At 41.1% G+C, this 21,428-nt stretch overlaps 1 protein-coding gene across 1 annotated transcript in view; it reads right to left on the reverse strand.

The window, feature by feature from the left end:
• The window catches only part of LOC109913500 (ankyrin repeat and SAM domain-containing protein 6), a 51,554-nt gene extending 42,568 nt beyond the window's left edge, over window positions 1-8,986 (reverse strand). The window contains exons 1-2 of the mRNA XM_048613256.1: window positions 6,174-8,986; window positions 1,967-2,011 (exon numbers count right to left, since the gene is read on the reverse strand). Coding sequence (XP_048469213.1) covers window positions 1,967-2,011; window positions 6,174-7,029 — 901 coding nt within the window. The 5' untranslated portion in view covers window positions 7,030-8,986. The remainder of the gene's footprint in view (window positions 1-1,966; window positions 2,012-6,173) is intronic.
• Window positions 8,987-21,428: the final 12,442 nt, after the last annotated feature.

Raw genomic sequence — 21,428 nt, forward strand, 5'->3', positions numbered from 1 at the left:
TAAGAGAGTTTTAACTGTACATTGACCTGAAAATAGAGCTGACATTGTACCTAAGCAGATCAATAGCTGGACTGAATGGATGATCAAAGGTAAACAGCTAGAAATTACTGCTGATGCTAACTTTGGTAAGATTTTTTTAAATCCCTTAGAGAAAGACACAGGAGTTCATAGGAGTTGTGAGAGTGGTGTGCAATACAGACCTTGATTGTGATTGACTCAACAGAGGTTCTGAGAGAGCATGGTTGAATGGGAAGTCATATTTTTAATATACAAGGATTTGTGGGGGGGGAAAAGAACAGCGAACAAGGTGCCAGGGTTTAAAGAAGAAAGCAGGAACACGAAGAACACAGCAAGAGGAGAGATATTTACACTGAAGTAATAAACAGAGGCTAAGCTGCTGAGGTTCTGAGGAAGGGTCACCGGACCCGAAACGTTAACTCTGTTTTCTCCTCCACAGATGCTGCCAGACCTGCTGAGCTTTTCCAGCAACTTTGTTTTTGTTGCTAAGCTGCTGAGGTTGTTAAGGAGGAAATTTCAGGATGTTTTTCATGAAAAGAGCAACACGGTGGTTATGAAAGATGGAAATAATCAAGCAAAGGTCATTAACTGCTGGTGAAAATGACAACCATGAACAGTGGAGTGACAAGAAGTTTCATGAGAAAAGAAGCAGAGGGTCAGCATCTTGGGAAGAAAAGTGAATGAGGAAAGATTAGGAGGAAGAGACGAAAGACAGTACACATTGGCCAGGGACAACGGGAAGATTGGACTTTAGTAACTTGCCTTAACTATAAATAAATATTACTGTCATCTCAGGCCAAGTGAGAGGTATGGAACCAGTCTCAGCTGCTATAGGTTTCAGCATTGATTTAGTTCACTTTTTCAAATGAACACAGGTTCAAGTTCCACATTAGGAAATTGAGTGCTTAATCTGGGGTCACATTTTAAATAATGAAGGAGTACTGCATTGCTGGAGTTGCAATCATGTGGATGAGACATTAAACCAAGACCACATCTATCATTTCATGCAAATGCAAAATCTCCTGTAGGACTACCTAATATGCTAACTGACATTCATCTCTCAATGAGCACTCCTATCTAAGTGTTATTTGTGAACTCTTGTATGCCACAAATTGGCTGCTACATTGAAACAATCAAAATTCTCAATTGGCTGTAAAGTGCTTTGACACATACTGAGGATAGAAAAGTACTAATATAAACACAGGTTCATTATTTCACATCAGCAAAATCAATTTTCATATCTGTAATATCAATTTCTGCGTCAAGCCTCTCTCCCTTAATTCAGATTTGTAAAGTCACTTAAAAGAATCAACTCTAAGTCTTTCATTATCTGCTTCCACTATTCTTAAAATCAAATCGAGAAAATTACAACCCACTTTCTCATCTGCATCGTCATAACCCCACCAGACCTATCTCTAATAATTCTCTAGTCCCAAATCAAGACAAATTCAACACACCAACTGCTGCTTGGGTTTGTCCCTTCCATTATCTCTATTGCATGTAAGCAATTCTTAAGCCACTACATTCCTCAGTCTTAGAACATTTTCCTTTAGCATCTCTGCAATTCACTTCCATTGCTGCCTTTTAAATTCTTGGACTGTGTTTTTGTTGGCTTTCAAAGCCCGTGTTCAATTTCTTCCATTGTGCCCACCAGCCTGTAAAACATATTGACGGTTCTCTTTGCAGATGAAGAGCAAACAGATTTAAAGTTGCCAGATGAACAGGTGGGGTGCAAAATATCAGTACTCATTAGCGATCCCCTGTTTACTATACGTTTAAAGGCTGTCCTTCAGAACTGCTGTCTGAATGGAAAGGATACAGTTGTGATAAAAAAAAAATGCACTTTACTAATAGTTTATACAAAAGTTCAACTGTAATTTGACATAATCCAACTCAACATATTCTCTCGCCCTCCAATGAAGGCAAAATGTAATGCATTAGTGCTTACCCAGTTTTAATGCATGAAATATGTCTGGTCTCTTTTTGTCTTCATCTGAAACAAAGTAGAAACACATCAGCAATAACAGTTACATCAATTTTCCTCTATCAATCGTCTCCAGGTAATACACTCAACACAGTGCACCAAACTCTAATTTCCAAATTAACTAACTGATTAGGCATTTAAACATAGAAAAGTGAGATCTACACAGCCATTCGAAAGGCACAAAAACCCAAACATAGTAAAACTCTTCACATCCTATCAGTTAATTGTTATAATGTTCCTTTGGATACTAAATTTGTGTTATAACATTGAATCTGGAAGATTAATATATATGAGACGGTGCATGTAGTGCACTCGGACTGAGTGAGAAGCTGGGAGTTTGGTGAATGAGGGTGTCTCAGGGGTTATCTCTTCCTTTCAAAAAAAAAACTAGTCCTGATCATATTTTGTGAAATTTACTGCTTAATTAAAGGCAGCAGCCAATTTGAATACAGAGATGCCCCATAACCTGTAAGTTAATATGATTGTGCTAATATAGGTGGCAGGTCAAAAGACTGGATAGAAGACAATAAACAGCAAAGAATTACTAAAAGAATAATAAGAAAGGAAAAATTAGAGTATGAGAGAAAGTTAGCCAAAATCACTCAGAGGATCTAGTAATGGAGGATACAGATGGCAGACAAATTGAACACTTATTTTGCATTGGTCTTCATTAAAGTGGATACAGGTTATAATAGCTGTAAGTGAGAAACTGAAAGGGAAGGATAAATGAAAGAAAATTTAAAGTGCAGCAAACTTTTTATTAATCAGCATCATTGGAACCGGAAGTATGGCAAATGATCAAATATTCCGGTGGATCAAGAGGTCCACATAATCATTGTAAAAACACAATGCAAGGGGTGTATGCATCACTTGCACTAGTGCAGTACTACAGTAAATTGTTGGAACTGCAAGTTGGTAAGTTTCTAGGTCTTGATGGATTTCATCCTGGGGTCTTTTAAAGAAAAGTAACAAGTTACATAATTGTGCTATTGTTTCAATTTTCCAAAACTCATTAGACTTATTTAATGTTCCTTTAGATTATTCAAGGGAGGCAGAAAGCAGGTAACTACAGGCTAGTCAGCTTAACATCTGTCACTGGGAAAATGCTAGAAGCTATTATTAAAACATTACAATGGGGCACTTGGACAAGTTCAAGATCATCAGGCAATGCCATTATGAAATGCCATATTTAATTGATTTATTGGAGTTCTCTGAAGTAGAACATGTTTTGTCAACAAAAAGGGAACTATGGATGCATTGTATTTAGATTTCCAGAAGGCATTTGATAAGGTACCTCATCAAAGATTAATTCAGTAAATATAAGCTCATGGTGTAGGGAATAACATATTGGTATGAAAAGAAGATTGGGTGGCTGACAGAAAACAGAGTTGGAATAAGTGGGTCTTTGTCAAGATGGCAGGATGTCATGTGTCGTGTGCCACAGGCCCTGAGGCCTCAACTGTTTACAATTTCTAAAAATGATTTTGCTGAAGGAACTAAAAGCATCGTAGATAAATGCGCTGATGACACGGATTGGTAGGAATGAGAGTTGTGAAGAGGACATAAGAAGCCTACAAAGGAATACAACTAAGTGAATGGGCAAATAGACAATACTGTGTCAAAGTGTGAAATTATCCATTTTGGCAGAAAGAATTTAAAAAGCATTATTTAAATAGTCAGAGGTTGCGGAGTTCTGAGATGTAGACAAATCTGGCTGTCCTAAAACACAAACTGCAGGTTAGTATGCAAGTACAGCAAGTAATCATGACAGCTAACAGAATGTTACGTTTAATTGCAGGGGGAATTAAATGCAAAAGCAGGGACATTATGCTTCCATTATAAAGGGCATCGATGAGACCAGACCTGAAATAATGGATAGAAGGATGTACTACTTATAGAAGGTTGTTAATGCATTGGAAGCAGTTCAGAGGTTTACTAGACTAATGGGGAATGAGCAGATTTCCTTGTGAGAATAGGCTAGGCCTGTACCCTCTAGAGATAAGAAGAATCAGAAGTGAGCTAATTGAAACACAAGGCCCTGAGGGGACTTGACCAGGTAGAAGTTAAAAGTTTACTCTTATGGAAGTTTAAAAATAAGGGAGATGCCTACATAAAATAGATTTGAGGATATAGTTTTCGCATAGGGTTGAGTGCCTTTGGAATTCCATTCCCAAATGGCAGAATCTTTTAAAAAAAACACCAAAAAGAACTACGGATGCTGGAGATCTGAAACAAAAACAGAAATTGCTGGAAAAGCTCAAGTCTGGCAGCACTTGTGGAGAAAAGTCGGAGTTAATGTTTCAAGTCCAGTGACCCTTCTTCAAAAGTTCAGAGTTCTGAAATGTTTTAAATCTTTTAGAGTCATAGAGCAGGGAAAACACCTTCGGCACAATTTGTCCGTGCCGACCAAGTTCCCCAAACTAAACTAGTCCCACTTGCCTGCATTTGGTGCACATTCCTCTAAACTTTGAACAAACACAGAAGTTGCTGGACAAGTCTGGCAGCATCTGTGAAGAAAAATCAGAGTTAACGTTTCAGGTCTCTCTAAATTCCTATTCATGTACCTGTCCAAATGTCTTTTAATGTTGTAACTGTACTTGCATCTACTACTTCCTCTTACAGTTCATTCCACAAACGAACCAGCCGCTGTTTAAAAAAGTTGCACCTCATGTTAGCTTAAAAATATGCCCCCTAGTTTCTCCCATGCTCGGGAAATGTCCTTTGCCTTTACCTTATCAATGCCCCTCATGATTTCATAAATTTCTATGCAGTCACCTCTCAACCTCCTACACTCCAGTGAAAAAAGTCCCAGCTTATCCATGCCTCTCCTTATAACTGAAATCCTCCAGTCCCAGCAACACCCTGATAAATCTTTTCTGCACCCTCTCCAACTTAATAGGAATATCCTTCCCAAAGCAGGCCACCCAGAACTGTATACAGTACTCCAAAAGTGGCCTCACCAACATCCTGTACAACCTCAAAATGATGTTCCAACTCTTACACTCAATGGTCTGAGCAATGAAAGCAAACATGCTAAATGTCCTCTTAACCACCTTGCCTACTTGGGACACAACTTTCAAAGAACTTTGTACCTAAACTCCTAGGTCTCTCTTCTACAACACTACCTAGAGCCCTACCATTAACTGTATAAGTCTTGCCCTTGTTCATTTTATCAAAATACAAAACCTTGCATTTATCCAAATTAAATGCCATCTGCCAGTCCTCAGCCCACTGGCCCAATTGATCAAGATCCCTTTGTAATTTTAGATAACCTTCTTCACTGTCGACTATACCACCAATTTTGTCACCTGCAAATGTACTAACCATACTTTCCGAATTCCCATCCAAATTTAGGCAGAGGTAGATAGATTTTTGATTATAAGGGGGATGAAACATTATTGGGAGTATGCAGGAATGTAGTGTTGAAGTGAAAATCAGACCAGCCATTGTCTGATAAAATGGTGATGCAAGCTCAAAGGTTGCTTGTCATGTTGTGATCCATTTTACAGGAATCAGCGATGAAAGATAAATATCAGGAAGCAAATGGGACTATATTAGGTTGGGATATCTGGTTGGTATGGATGAGTTGGACTGAAGGGTCTGTTTCCCTGCTGTAAATCTCTATGACTAAATGCCATTGTTCTTCCCTGAAACAGCATAAATTATCCTCTTATATATGAGATAAGAAGGTGTAGAGCTGATGAACACAGCAGGCCAAGCAGCATCAGAGGAGCAGGAAAGCTGACATTTCAGGCCAATACCCTTATCCTCTTGCAAGGGCAGGCATTTCTTCTGATTTACATTTCATCTGGAAAGTACATGTTATATCACAACGCTATGCCAGTACTGGATTTTGTTGGACCCGAATACACCACCTTCTGGCTCGAAGTGTTGTCAATTTCAGCTACATGAAAAGAAAAGATAAAGGAACAAGGTTGACTCTTAACTGTCCTCTGGGCAATTAGGGATGGGCAATAAATGCTGCCTAGCCAGAGACGCCCTCATCCCATGAATGAATAAAAAAAATCCCCAGTTATTTTCAGTTTCTGCACATATTGGACTGCAAACATTAATTCTGTTTCTCTCTATGAAGGTGCTGTTATCTCCAGCGTCTTGAGTTTATTGCAGATTTCCAGCATCTGCATTGCTGCCATCCCCGTCAAACCCCTACCTGATTTGGGCCGATTGGTGGTCTTGGAATCCAGGTAGTCTCTGATCTCCTTCTGCCTGCAGGCGCAGGCGATCTCGAAGGCGGTCATCCCTCCCACGTTCGTCTGATTGGGATCCGAGCCGGCATCGACCAGCTGCTGGGCCACGGCCAGCTCGCCGTTGAGGGCCGCCAGCATCAGGGCGCTCCAGCCGCCGGCGGGTCCGGCAGGCGCGGCTCCGGAGCAGGAAGCCCCCCACTCCAGCAGGACCCTGACCAGCGGATCGGCGCCATGTTGGGCCGCCACCATCAGAGGTGTCAAGGCGGGGTCGAGCGCAGTCTCCTGTCCCTCGTCCACCCGCCGCTGGCGGCCCCCACCGCCCGCATCCGGGCACGCGCCGCCCTCCAGCAGGGCGCGCGCCAGGCCGACGTGGCCTCCGCGCGCCGCCGCCGTCAGCACGCTGGCGCCCAGCTTGTTGGCGGCGTTGGCGTCGGCGCCGTGTTCCAGCAGCACGCGCGCTACGCCCAGCTGCCCAAAGCGGGCCGCCTGCATCAGCGGCGTCCAGCCGTAGCGGTTGCGACTATCCACCGAGGCGCCCTTCATCAGCAGGAACCGCACCAGGTGCTCGTGGCCGTGGCCGGCCGCGAACTGCAGCGCCGAGTTGCCGTCGTCGTCCGTGCAGTCGACGGGCACCTGCGGGGCCCTGAAGTCCGGGCCCGCCGCCTGCTCGCCCCGCTCTACCTCCTCTTTCTTCTTCTCCTCATCCTCCTCGTCGCCATCTCGCGGTGCCGGCTCCAGCAGCCGCCTGGCGTTCTCGAAGTTTCCTTCTTCGCAGGCGCGGAACAGAAGCTGGTAGATTGGGGGGACCCCGCACTCCATTTTTTTTTAAGGCCGAGGCGGCAACAGCAAAGGTGAGCTGCTCCTAATAGATGCGTCCCGGTCGCCCATCACCGTCCAGCCCCGAAGCAATGACATCGCTTCGACGTTTTTTTTCCTCTCACGTGGGAGAGGGTCGCGGATCGGGATTTGCGAGGAACCCAGATGCACGTTGGTACCGTCTTTCCCGTTACTATAGCGACCAATTGAGGTCAGTTCTCCCGGTGCTGAACCCTATCGACGGGTCGGTGGAGAAAACTGAAGGGCCGAGCCCACGTAACCCACCCTGTGATTGACATGACAAGCGACCAATCAGACCCCACCGTCTCACTCGTTTCCCCGCCTCCACCTTCCCGACCTCGTTTGAAAAGCCCCGAAGCCGCTCGATTCGCGGCGAGAAGGGATGAGGCTTCAGTACCTAGCAACACGTCGAACCGTTTCCATGGGGCTGGCTAGTAGGCGGTGCCGAATGACGCTACCAAATGCGTCACAATGGGATTTCCCCAGGCTCTGCTTCTGACTATAGGAACTCCGCGCTCATGCGCGTCCCAGAGCCCAGCTGTACACTAACCTCAGTGATCGAGGGGGCTGCAGAACAATCCACATGATGCTTCTGTATGCACTCGCTCCGGGAGGAGGCTGGCTACCTTTTTGAAGTCCCAAAGCATACGAGAGAAACATTCGGCGAACAAACCAGATGACCAAATTTATCACAGCCTCTAATTTTTGAATGAAATAGTGTTTCAGAACCAGGACCTGTAACCCAAGTCTGAGCTTGTGGTTTATTAGACAGCAATGATGTTCGTGCTATTAAAAACTTCAGACGCTTGGGCAACCCACAGAGGGCAGTTTAAAGCATTGAAAAATCAGTAGAGCCTTGTGCAGTGGTAGTGTCCTAATTTCTGAGTCAGGAGGCTTTGGTTCAAGTTCCACCAGCATGTGCAAAACATTTGAGTTGATTAGAAAATACCTAAAAATAAGGAGGTGTAGCTAAAATTACACAAGTCATTAGTCAGACCTCACCTGGACTATGTCAACAAATTTGATCTCCTTGCCTTGGAAAAGATACACTGGCATTGGAGACCGTTCAGAGAAAAGTTCACTATGTTGATTGCAGGGATGCGGGGATCGTCTTTTGGGGAGAGGTTGTGTAGTTTGAACTTGGTTGAGTAGGTGACATTTAGAAGGAGAGGCAACCTTATAGAAACAAGATTCTTGTAGACCTTAACAATGTAGGTGAGGAGACACTGTTTCTCCTTGTGGGAGAGTTTTGGAGCAGAGAGCTTAATCTCAGAGTAAAGGGATTGCTTGTTTAAGACAGTTTGTTTTCTTTCAAACGGTAATGAATCTGGAATTCTTGACTGTGGAGGCTGGTCATTAAGCGTGTTATCTTGCAGATTGGCTGTTCCTTTGAAGTTGTTTGCAATGTTACTTGGTTCTAGTTAAAGGTTTTTTAAATAATCACAGAGAAAAATTTCAATGTAATTATAAAACTTAAAAGTGAAAGCACTAAGGGAAAACATTAAAGAGATGCCTAGCACATCTTGTCTCATTAGCTAAAAAGTGTTAACTGTAGAAGTAATTACAAAATTTTAATATCATGAATTTTATAACATCATTAGCTGTCTTTTATATAAAAAAAGAAGTAATAAAATTTGATGAGGATGACAAGTGCAGTAAACGGTGGAGTCCAGTCAGTCCTCGGAGGTGAGCGGGCCACGGACGTGGCCAGAGGAGCGCGGCCAGTAACTTTGGAATGCAACATAGAAAGGTCCCAAAGCCTAAAGATTACAATAATTGTTAAAAGAATAAGGGATTCTAGGGTTGTCTATACTAATGCCCATCATTGATCTGGTGTTTTACAGGATTGGTCCTATTGACAGGAAGGGGAGGGCACAGTAACCACATTGTGTATGATCATTGTAACACAAAATGTATAAAAATACTGTTTTTTACCGTAAAAATCAGAGTGTGTCATTGATCTCTTTTCTGATCTGAGATGCAGATTAAGGGAACGATTGTGTTTTCATGTCTAAACCAGGTTCGAGGAAGATTATTTGGCCCTCTCCCTGCATTAACTGGTTTTTGCTTGAGTAAATGTCCACTACGTGCCTGAATCCCGTCTACCTCCTGAGTCTTTGTCCTCGGTCAGGGGTCACAGTCCTACAGCGTTCAAGGTTGAGACAGACAGATTTTTTGATCAGGAAGGGTTTCTCAAGAGTTATTGAGATAGAGCAGGAAATTGGAGTTGAGGATTATCAGATCAGCCATGAATTCATTGAATGGCAAAATTGACTCCTTGAGCCAAATGGCCTATGGTCATATATCTTATGGTAACACCAGTACTTTCACGTGAAACTTAAAATCCCATAACAAGCAAGTTTATCCAACAGCAGCACCATCTCCCAGGTAAACATGCCTATCATCTAGACCCTAACCCCACACAACCAGATCTGGTTAGGTAGAAGACAAAATTACAGAATGTTCCCAGCACAGAAGAAGGCTTTTTGATCTTGCATGTGTGCAGAGCCATTAATAATTTATCTAGTTCCACTACCTGGCTTTCTCCCTGCACCCTGCAAATTCTTCCTTTTCAGATGATTACAGAGTGTTTTTAGCACGGAAGAAGACCATTCTGATTATGCTAATGCTCTGATGGAGAAATCCATAAAGTGCCACTGTCCTGACTTTTCCACTTTGGCTTGAATTTTTTTCAAATGATGTTACGATCTTGAAGGAGATTATTAACGTTTAACCCCAACCCAAACTCCCAATTATTAATTGAAAGAATCATGTGTCATAGATCCACATTTCAAACAAAAAGAACTTTTACTGTACAAGAGCTAAATAGAGCAAGTATAATTAGTTTAACACTATATTTTGTAAACAATTGGATTTTCAATGCAAAAATCTCAATGTGTAGTCCCTGTTAATAGTTTTTATGGGCAAATGGCCTAATTCTGCTCCTATATCTTATGGTCTTTATTTCCACTCAAGAGTTCCCTTGCACGTGCAGGATCTTACTGAATCTACACTTTTCCTGGGTCCTAATTAAGATGTGCCACAGCTTTCAGGAATTCACCAGTGATTCTTCTCAGTTTTCCCACTATTCTCTAAGATATAAGATTTCTTGGAGACCTTCCTCTAACATTCAGTTACGTAATCTCCAAATCTTTTTAAACACATTGTATTTATGCCACCCCTACTTAAAAATAGGGCTCTCTGCTTGTTTGTTCAGTGACTCCAAAACCAGAAAGCACCTCCATTTCTGATTGTAATTTGTATAGGATGTACCAAAGGGCTAAAAGTCAATGATGATATTCGAAAGCTACACGACCTTGAATGAGTCCATTGAGCATTCCTGTACGTGCTGAAGACAGCACAATCAACGTGTTTTTCTGTAATTGTTTTTTTTCTTTGCCTTGCTGTTTGTTACACTGTATAAGAGAGAGAGTTTTGTTCCAAGTCACTGGAGTTCACCTTGGATCGGGATTGCAAATGGTGCCAGGAACAACTCAGCCTCCAGACCAGCCCTCGATCAAGGTGTCCCTGACAGGCAGAAGGGCGTGAGGCTTATTGTTTCTTTCCTCTCTTTTTCATTCTTTTTATTTACTTAATAAATGCTGCTTTCTTTTTCATCTTTTATTATAACTCAATAAATGTTCATATTTAAGCAAATTGCTATTGTCGAGCCTTCTCTTAACCACATTTAACCGAATCTGAAAAGAACCACTTGGATGCACTCTGTGATCCAAGACACATTGTCATCCACACGTGAATTTTCAAGCTATTTTGAATTAATTTATTCAGAATTCACCTACAAAATATTATTGGCCTCCATATTTGTAGTTTCTTCATCATATAACTGTAGATGTACTTCTATCCTTAAGCCCATTGCCCAGACTCAAACACTTTGGCTCCTCTATTTGAGATAGTAATTTTAAAAGGACTTTTATTGTGTAAATAATTTATTCCCCTGTCGGTCAAAATCTTCTTTACCTAATTTAGTGAAAATCTTCTTTACCTAATTTAATGATATCATTCAGATGGTGCTATTGCTCACAAGCAAAAAGGTCTTGTATTCCTCTTCGTTCTGGTCTTTGAATAGTTTGTGATCCTTCATTTTTCCTGCTTCCATTCAGAATGTTGATAGCTCCTTCATTTTAGACCTCCACCTCCATGTCACATTTCAACACCATGTCTTTCATACAACTTGCATATAACATTCACTTATTTCCTTTGTCAACAGCTGAATAACTAGTGGGCGGCATGGTGGCTCAGTGGTTAGCACTGCTGCCTCACAGCGCCAGGGACCCGGGTTCGATTCCAGCCTTGGGTGACTGTCTGTGTGGAGTTTGCACATTCTCCCAGTGTCTGCGTGGGTTTCCTCTGAGTGTTCCAGTTTGCCCCCACAGTCCAAAGATGTGCACATTAGGTGAATTGGCCATGCTAAATTGCCCTGGATTAGGTGGGTTATGGGGGATGAATCTGCATGGGATGCTGTGAGATTCAGTGTCAACTTGTTGGGCTGAAGGGCCTGTTTCAACACTGTAGGGATTCTATGATTGGTAGCTCCTTCTGTTTTCAAGCTTTGCACCTCCTACTGCCCACAGCATTACTGAACTGTGTTCCTGACACCTGCTGATTCTTTCTCTTGCTGTGTAAATTATGCTAGGCAATCATAGGCATACATTTTCACAATGCTCGCTGGTGACACATTAGCACTCTCCCACTATTCTTACAGATCAGGCTCGTGTGTACCAAGACTAATTTAAGACAAATAACATCATTCACTCAATTGCCATACCATAGAATGCTGCTTTATATGTCATGTGTACAGAGATGGAAAGAAGCATGGAAGATGGAGAGGCAGGAAGAAATGAACTAAGAGCTGTTTGGCCATTTTCTCATTCTATTCTCTTGACACTGAACTCTCTCCTTCACCCTTCACCCACTGTGCGATAACCTAGAGTTCCAGAGACTACTCACCAAATTGCCTTTGTCTTCCCCTGGAGTAATTGTTAACTTTGTCCAGCTGGTCTATGCCAAAGTCTATGCTAGATGTGAGCCTCCGGAAATAATTTTTACTTCTTTCTATCTAATGCATTTATCTAACTTTGTTTTACATATGCCATTTGTCTCATTTTGATCCGGTAACTTTCATATTCTAACTATATTCTAGCTAAGGAGGTTCTTTTGAGTTCCAGATTGGATTTATTAGTTACTGGCATATATTTACGATCCGAGTTAAGGATTCCCTCCATTGCAATGTTAAAGACATCAGTTAGGGTACTCCTCAACTATATTTCAAAAAAAACTTCAGCCTTGTTGTCCCCCATTGGCTGGCAAGAAGACTTTGTTCCTCTCAGTCATGAATTCCACATCATCTGAGTCTTTGCATTCAATTTGAAGATATTAGCCAGTTGCTGCAATAAAAAGGACAGTATAGCTCACCTCCTTTAAGCTGCACAGACTGTATTTAAATATCAAAACTTCTGTTGGATTTCCCAGTCTCCTAATTTGAAAGCTGCCTGTAACAATGCTTAATTGCCTGCCCTTCATGTTAACATGAGACAGAAGCCTGAATACTAGTGCTTCTCTTCAATGTCATCAGAATTATGCCACAGATATCCCAGCTATTTTGGGAACAGGCTGAAAATTGTTTCCAGGGTATCTTTGTAAACAATTTGAAGGGAGTGGTGTGCGCTTTGCTGTGCTCATATCAATAAAATTAGCTTCATTTAATCCTCAGCTCTGTGCCTGTATTGATTTTTCCTTCCAATGTTAGTCAATTTTAGTGGATTTAATGTTACAGCTTCCAGTGTGCTCATGCTGCAGGCTGGTGCCATATACATTTCTACTACAGGCTGCAGTGGTTTGTTGCTTTTTGGTATAAATTATCTTCCAACTTATAAAACAGATCAATTTCATGATGTAAATCTACATCACAGCCTTCAATAGTTTTTTTTTATGAAATGAACAAGGAAAAGGAAAATATTTTTATTTAAATAGCATCCTTTTTAAGTACAGGCGGTCCCCAATTTATAAATGTCTGATTTATGAACTCTTGTATTTGTAAACGTGATATCATACACAGGTGTACTTTTAAAGATCTGACATACAAACGTTTCCTGTACTTACAAATGGCTATATTGTCCTGCGTTGTGTTCAGACTTTTGTGTAAATTGACTGGCGAATAGACTCAAGATTGGAACCCGTTTGAAACACAGGGATTGCCAGAAAAAGATATTTGAGGCCGAGATGAGATCAGACATGATTGAATTAAATTGCACAGAAGGCTCGAGGGACTAAATTGCCTGCTTCTACTCCTAGTTCTTATGTTCTTATTCCAAAATGTTTTACAGCCAATTGATTACTATTGAAGTGTAATCACTGTTGTCATATGGATAAATTCAGCAGCCAGTTGCTTCAAAGCAAGGTCCCACAAACAGTACAGAGAGAAAAAAAAAGCCAGTTGATAGAATTTAGAGTCATAGAGCTATACAGCATGAAAACAGGCCCTTTGTCCAACTTGTCCACGGAAACCAGATATCCTAAATTAATCTAGTCCCATTTGGCAGCATTTGGCCCATATCCCTCTAAACCCTTCCTATTCATGTACCCATCCAGATGCCTTTTAAATGTTGTAATTGTACCAGCCTCCACCACTTCCTCTGGCAGCTTGTTCCATACACCCACCACCCTCTGTGTGAAAAAGTTGCTCCTTAGGTCCCTTTAAAGTCTTTCCTCTCTCACCTAAACTATGTCCTCAAGTTTTGGACTCCCCTACCCTGGGGAAAGGACCTTGGCTGTTCACCCTATCTATGCCCGTCATGATTTTATAAATTTCTATAAGGCTACCCATCAGCCTGCAATACTCCAGGAAAAAAAGCCCCTGCCTATTCAGCCTCTCCCTACAGCTCAGACCCTCCAACCCTGGCAACATGCTTGTAAATCTTATCTGAACCCTTTCAAGCTTCACAACATCCTTCCATAACAGGGGGACCAGAATTGAAAGCAATATTCCAAAAGTGGCCAAACAAATGTCCTATTCAGCTGCAACATGACCTCCCAACTCCTATACTTAATGCACTAACCAATTAAGGCAAGCATACCAAATGCCTTCTTCACTATCCTATCAACCTGCGATTACTTTCAAGGAACTATGAACCTGCACTCCAAGGTCTCTTTGTTCAGCAACATTCCCCAAAACATTACCGTTAAGTGTATAAGTCCTGCCCTGATTTGCCTTTCCAAAATGGAAATCCGCACATTTATCTAAATTAAACTCCATTTGCCATTCCTCGACCCATTGGCCCATCTGATCAAGGTCCTGTTGTACTCTGAGGGAACGTTGTTGGCTGCCCACTATACAACCAATTTTGGTGTCATCTGCAAACTTACTAACCACTACCTCCTACATCACATCCAAATCATTTTATGTAACTGACAAAAAGCAGTTGACCCAGCACCCATCCTCATGGCACACCGCTGGTCACAGGTGTCTAGTCTGAAAAGCAACCCTCCACCACCACCCTCTGTCTCCTACCTTCGAGCCAGTTCTGTATCCAAATGGCTAGTTCTCCCTGTATTCCATGTGATTTAACTTTGCTAACCAGCCTACCATGCGGAATCTCAGCAGGAAGGTTTTTTTCAGATGACAGGGTTTCTGGACTCATCACCCAAAGAGTCAGCGGGGAATGTGTCCTCACCGCTCACAGCAACCACCTAATTCTCTAAGGAGTATTATTTGGCTAAAGACAGGACTTCCTCTTCTCACTCAGACTTAAGACTCACCTCACAAAGCTGTCAACCAGCAGCAATAGAGGCTGCTACTGCAACTACACTCTGTTTTAAAATTGTAAGTCCAGGACCAGGTAACTTTAAACGGCAAGCATTGGTCTTCGCTGTAAAAAAGAGAAGTGAAATTCATGATTATGCAAAGAAGGTTTGGGGATTGGTACTGAAAACACAAAATTCTGGAGATCACAGTGGGTCAGGCAGTGTCCATAGAGAAAAGAACAAGCTGTATGGGGAGGACAGGATTGAAAGGAGCAACTGTGGGGAGCAGACCTTAAGTGAGCCATTGTGGAAGTCATTCCCTTCCCCTCCCATCCCAGCTGAGGCAAGAACTGGATGATCTGTAATTTCCTTGCCTCTAGGCTCCAGTCTCCAGCCTCAACATTGAAGTCAGGCTGAAAGTGATCATTTAACGGCTTCAGTTGGGTTGTAGTTGGGCAGATTACCCTAGTACTCACTTGTCCCCTGTAAAATTGCAGACAGTTCAGTGCCTGGCAGGATATTATTGGGTCCTCATTCTGCTTGCAAAGGTGCCAGCAGTGGACTCTAATATTCTGCCTATGACATTGGTTGATAAATATTGGCTAGAACAGTAGAATTCCAGAACTCTTTGAATCATGCCTTGGAATCCTTAATGTCCACAGGTACTGGCAAACAGGGCCCAATTTAATGTCTGAATCAACAAAAGTCCACCTAAGTAAACTGCTTAGAATGAAACATAATCTTATAACTCAGAGACAAGAGCACTATCAGTAACATACAAGAAGGCAACTGAGTTTCACTGATGTACTACTGCTTATTCACTTTATGTGTTCTGATAGAAAGGCTTATAATATAAAAATATCAATCCAAACATAGAAGCGAAGCATAGCGTAAAAGATAATTCTCTAAGTACATTAAAATATTAGAAAAAAATTAGGACCAATTAATGATAGAAGGAAGCAGAAAGATTAGATATGATAAATCTGGATAAGCAAATGGAAAAACTTATAGACATTTTGATACACATCTTAGAATATGGAGGGAAGTTGAGGAGTAAATACCAGAAGTTTTTGCCCCCAATTTTTAATCACATCCTAAGAAATGAAAATTGTGTCAGAGGGCTGGAAGTATCAATGGAACACATCAATTTGAACAGGATTATTCAAGAAATATAGGCCAATCAGCCCATCTGCGCTTAGATTTTCAAAAAGTGAAAGAAGATTAAGCATGCAGTCAGAAATATATGAGTTATTTAAGGAGAAGCACCACGTATCTGTAAAAGGGTAGGTTTTGTTTGACAAGATTTTGATAAGGAAACAATGGAGATACAGAGGCTACGCACACTTGTCACAGTGACTTGCATCTAAGCAAAATGATGTAATGTAGCTCTCAATTCTATCTAAACTACTGCTCAGATATAGTATCATTTCCAAGTATTTTTCTGTTAACTAAAATTTACTTCCTGTCATCAACATGGAACATTACCAAATCATTGCCTTATGATACAGCAATCCAGAACATGGGCCATCTTTTTATTCCCCTACCTAGCTGCGACTAACTGTGGCACCTCTACTATTTTGTAAGCTGGCAGTCACTGCATTAAAACAGACTGGAAATCAACTGTGGAAACTTCAGGTTTGAATGACTAACATGACATTTTTTTTAAAGCCAGTGGAGGAGAAAATTCTGATTAGAACTCAGTGTTATTCTAAAATGGCTTAGGGAACTTTATTTTTTGCATAGGTATACACATATAACTAGCTTGTACATTAGTTGCTATTGTACCATATATGGTCTGTGTGTAAAGCAGTAATGTCATTCTGCAGCACATGGTTAGGAAGAATGTATTCTACGTAAGGTGCAGTATTTTTGTTAAGTAGTTGATTATTTCAGACTACTTGGACCCACACAAGTGGTGGTGGCAGATGTTTGTAATGTCGCACCTAGAAGGCACAGAAAAGAAATCTTAAATTGTGTAAAAAACTATATTCTTTTGTTTATTTTTTTTAATTGACACTGGCTGAACATAGAATGGTTGTTAACAACCACAGAAAGTGCTCCAGAAACTACCAGTAGACATACAGAAAGAAAACATGCAAAGGAATTACCAAAGGCATAGCAACAGGACACACCAGAAACGGAACCATAATATTCATAGCCTGGAAGACGTTTGTGAATTTGAGGACAAAATATTCAGACAACCTCACACATATCAGAACACAGCAAACCTATGAGTGATGCTGAGTGCCAATGGTCACACTCATATGAAATTAGTTTCAATAAACTCAAAGATGCAATATTCCAGAAGACAAGTGTCTCAAACTACAACAGAGTGAAAGCAGTCACAGCAAATGAATGTTTCTACTAAAGGACTGGGAGTAGCCCTAGTACAAGATGGAAACCTAATAGCATCCATGCCCAAAAGTAATATGGGATGTGATCAGCAATGCTGATATAAGAGCGCTTTTCGCAATGGCATATGAGTTGAAGAAATTCCATACATATGTCTATGTGAAAAAGTTAATAGTGAAAAGTGATCACCATCCATTAGAGCAATTGTTCAAATTAAATCACATACAGCACCAACAATACTAATGATTTTACTTTGAAATACAAATCAGGAAAAGAAGATTTGTCAGATGCCCTATCTAGTCTGTAATCACATGAGAGACAAAAGATGAAAGATCCAGATGTAAATATCCATTAGTGGAATGTAACATCGCTGAAACTGAGCCAGAAGATGAAGAGTTACGGGTACTTTCACCAAGTAATCCAAGAATGGCCTGAAGTGCAGGAAACACAGCAATACCTGGACTGAGGAGATGCAGATGAAATTTAATTTGGATAAATGCAAGTTATTGCATTTTGATAAAACAAAAAAGGGCAGCACTTATACAATTAAATGTGGCGTTCTGGGTAGTGTTGTCGAACAGAGACCTAGGGATTAAGGTCCATTATTCTTTGAAATTTGCATCACATATCGACAAAGTGGTTAAGAAGATGTTTAGCACACTTGCCTTCATTGCTCAGACCTCTGACTGTAGGAATTAGGATGTATAGGACGTTGATGAGGTCTCTTTTTAAGTACTGTGTATAGTTCTGGTCACCCTGCTATAGGAAGGGTATTATTAAATTGTAAAGGGTTTAGAAATGATTTACCAAGACGTTGCCGGGAATGGAAGGTTTGAGTTGTAAAGATAAGCTAGGACTTTTTCCACTGGAGCGTAGGAGGTTGAGATTTATAAAATCATGAGGGGCGTAGATAAGATGAATAGCATGGGTCTTTTCCCTAGAGTGGGAAGTTCAAAACTAGGGGGCATACTTCTACAGTGAGAGGAGGAAAGGAGATGGGGGCAACTTTTTTTGACACTGGGTGGTTAGTATGTGGAATGAACTGCCAGAGGAAGTGGTATATGCAGGTACAATTACAACATTTTAAAAACATTTGGATAAGTACATGAATAGGAAAGGTTTGGAGGAATATGGACTAAATGCAGGCAAGAGGTACTAGTTTAGTTTGGGAGCAAGGTTGGCGTGTACTAGTTGGACTGAAGGGTCTCTTTCCATTCTCTCTGACTCTATCACAGTATTGGTCAAAAAGATATCTTACTGGGATGTATTCTATTGGCCAAATCCAGAACTATCTTCTCAAAAATGGTCCCGAAAGACTCTCTGCGTAAGATATGTGAAGGCCACACAGGAATAAGTGTGAACTTAGAGACAGGTCAACTATGTAATGTATAAGCATCTACAAAGCCATCAAAAGCAAGGTGGCTACATGCAATGTTTATCAGAAATGCAGAAAGAAATGGTAGCTTGTGAGGTACTACACTGATCATGCAATATTGTAGGAGCCAATTAGTTTACACACAACCAAGAATTGTATCTAGTAGTAGTATTACTCAAAAGTTCTCGTTCACCAGAAAGATGAAAGATTTGAGAGCTAAGGCAATCACCACAGCAACACAATTTATATTTGCTGACTCAGGGATTAATGTAAGGTTGATAATTCATCTCCAGAAAGTATGGAATTTGCAGTTGGGTTCATTATGATGACCTCAACAATACATTACCTAATGGCACATTGAATTTATCTGTCTTTGAAACAGTCAGTCTGGAATCATACAATCCCTAAAGTGCAGAAGGAGGCCATTCAGCCCATTGAGCCTGCACTGACCCTCCAAACAGCATCACACCCTACCCAGTAACCCTGCATTTACCATGGCTAATCCAGTAACCTGCACATCCTGAGACACTATAGCCGATCCACCTAACCTGCATATTTTTGGTCTGTGAGAGGAAACCAGAGCACCCAACGAGAACCAACCAGACACGGGGAGAATGTGCAAACTCCACATAGTCATCCAAGACTAGAATTGAACCTGGATCCTTGGCACTGTGATGCAGCAGTGCTAACTACTTATTGTCACTCTAAGCTATCTTTTGAGGCTGACATGAAACTCCTGCAGAACTATTTAATGATAGAAAGTACATGGGATCAGTTTACTTAATTGGCTGCATAGCTGGTTTGTATTGCAGTGTAATACCAACAGCATAGGTTCAATTCTCTCACCAGCTGAAGCACTTCTCCCCTTGCCTGATCATGATGACCTTCTGGTTAAACTACCACCAGTTATCTCTCACCATCAAGAAAGCAGTGTTATGGGCCAGTAGGACTAAGGTGACTTCACCTTAACGTTACACAACAACTCTGCCAAGCAAAATGTATCCCAAAAATAGCTAGGACAAAGTAAGACAATAACTCACTGATGCACAGACAGAAGGAAGTAAACATTTCAACAAGCATGTTTGTTATAGTTGTTGACAAGACAAACCTTGTATTACTGCATTCAATCTTGAAAACCTGGAATCTAGCAAAAGTAGATAGTGAAGATGAGATTCTAAGATCTTAAATTCTTGAACCTAAGCAATTGACAAGAAAAAGAGTTCTTAACTGACCTACACAAGAGCTGGTAAAGCAGAAAAGATCATCAGAAACGTAAGCAATATCATTTACAAATGAACAAAATCAGCAACATAAAGCATAATTCCTCCAACAGCAGGAGCAATACATACATCACCAGTACTTTGTTCCAGCTTATCAAAGAGACCGATGAATACCAAATCCATGAGATAGAGGCATAATATTTTGCTACTTTGGTAATACCATGAACAATGATTTTTGAGAAGAGAAAAGAAGCTATCAAAGACTGCAATGTTCAGAGTTTCTTTAGATGTACATAAGTTGATGGTTGCAAATTTATGTATAGAGGCATTTGTTTTTACTGAAAGAGGGTTTTTTTAATTATTCCAAAATGGTTTAAGAACTGTTTTGTTCATGCGTAAGTGTATATGTATATCAGTGTTGCATCGGTCACAAAGACCATAAGACATTGGAGCACAATTAGACCATTCACCCTATTTGATCATAGTTGACCTGTTTCTCAACCACCTTCTCCCATAACCCTTGATCCCTTTACTAATTAAGAACCTATCTATCTCTGTCTTAAATGGACTCAATGACTTGGCCTTCATAGGCTTCTATAAGAATGAGATCCACAGATTGACCACCCTCTGACTGAAGAAATTCCTCCTCATCTCAGTTCTAAAGGATTGTCACTTCACTCTGAGGCTGTGCACTCGGGTCCTAGTCTCTCCTACTAGTGGAAACATTTTCTCCACATCCACTCTATCCAGGCGCCTCAGTTTTCTGTAAGTTTTCAATGAGATCCCATTCATCCTTCTAAACACCATCGGGTATAGACCCAGTGTCATCAATCACTCCTCATTTGAAAAGCCCTTCATCCCCAGGATCATTCTTGTAAACCTCCTCTGGAGCCTCCAATGCTAGGACATCCTTCCATAGATTTGGGTCTCAAAACTGCTCACAATATTCCTCAGCCTCAGCAGTCTTGTATCCTAGACTTTTTTGAAATGAATGCTAACATTGCATTTGCCTTCTTAATTACCAATTGAACCTGCATATTAACCTGAAGAAAATCCTGAACTAGGACTCTCAAGTCCCTTTGTACTTCAGATCTCCAAAACTTTTCCCCATTTAGAGAACCTCTATTCTTCCTATCAGTGTACATAACTTCAGGCAGCTCAGGAAATTTGGCATGTGCATAAAGTCCCTCACCAACTTCTACAGATGCATCATTGAAAGCATACTGTCCTGGTGCATAACGGTTCATATGGCAACTACTCTGTAAGAAACTGACTAAGGAAGTCAAGGATAGCATAAAAGCAAAAGAGAAAGCATATAATTAGGCGAAGTGCAGTGGGAAACCAGAGGACTGCAAAGCTTACAAAGACCAACAGAGGGCAACAAAAAGGAGAGAGAAGATTAAATATGAGGGTAAGCTAGCCAATAATATAAATGAAGACTGTAAGAGTTTCTTTAGGTATATAAAGGGCAAAAGAGAGGCAAAAGTGGACATTGGTCCACTGGAAAATAACAATGGACAGATAGTAACGGGGAACAAGGAAATGGCTGAGGAACTGAATAATTACTTCACGTCAGTCTTCACGGTGGAAGACACGTGTAATATCCCAAAAGTTCAACAGAGTCAGGGGGCAGAGCTGAGTATGGTGGCCATCACCAAGGAAAAGGTGCTAGT

The sequence above is a fragment of the Rhincodon typus genome, chromosome 2 (assembly GCF_021869965.1).
Source record: "Rhincodon typus isolate 14 chromosome 2, sRhiTyp1.1, whole genome shotgun sequence".
NCBI lineage: Eukaryota > Metazoa > Chordata > Chondrichthyes > Orectolobiformes > Rhincodontidae > Rhincodon > Rhincodon typus.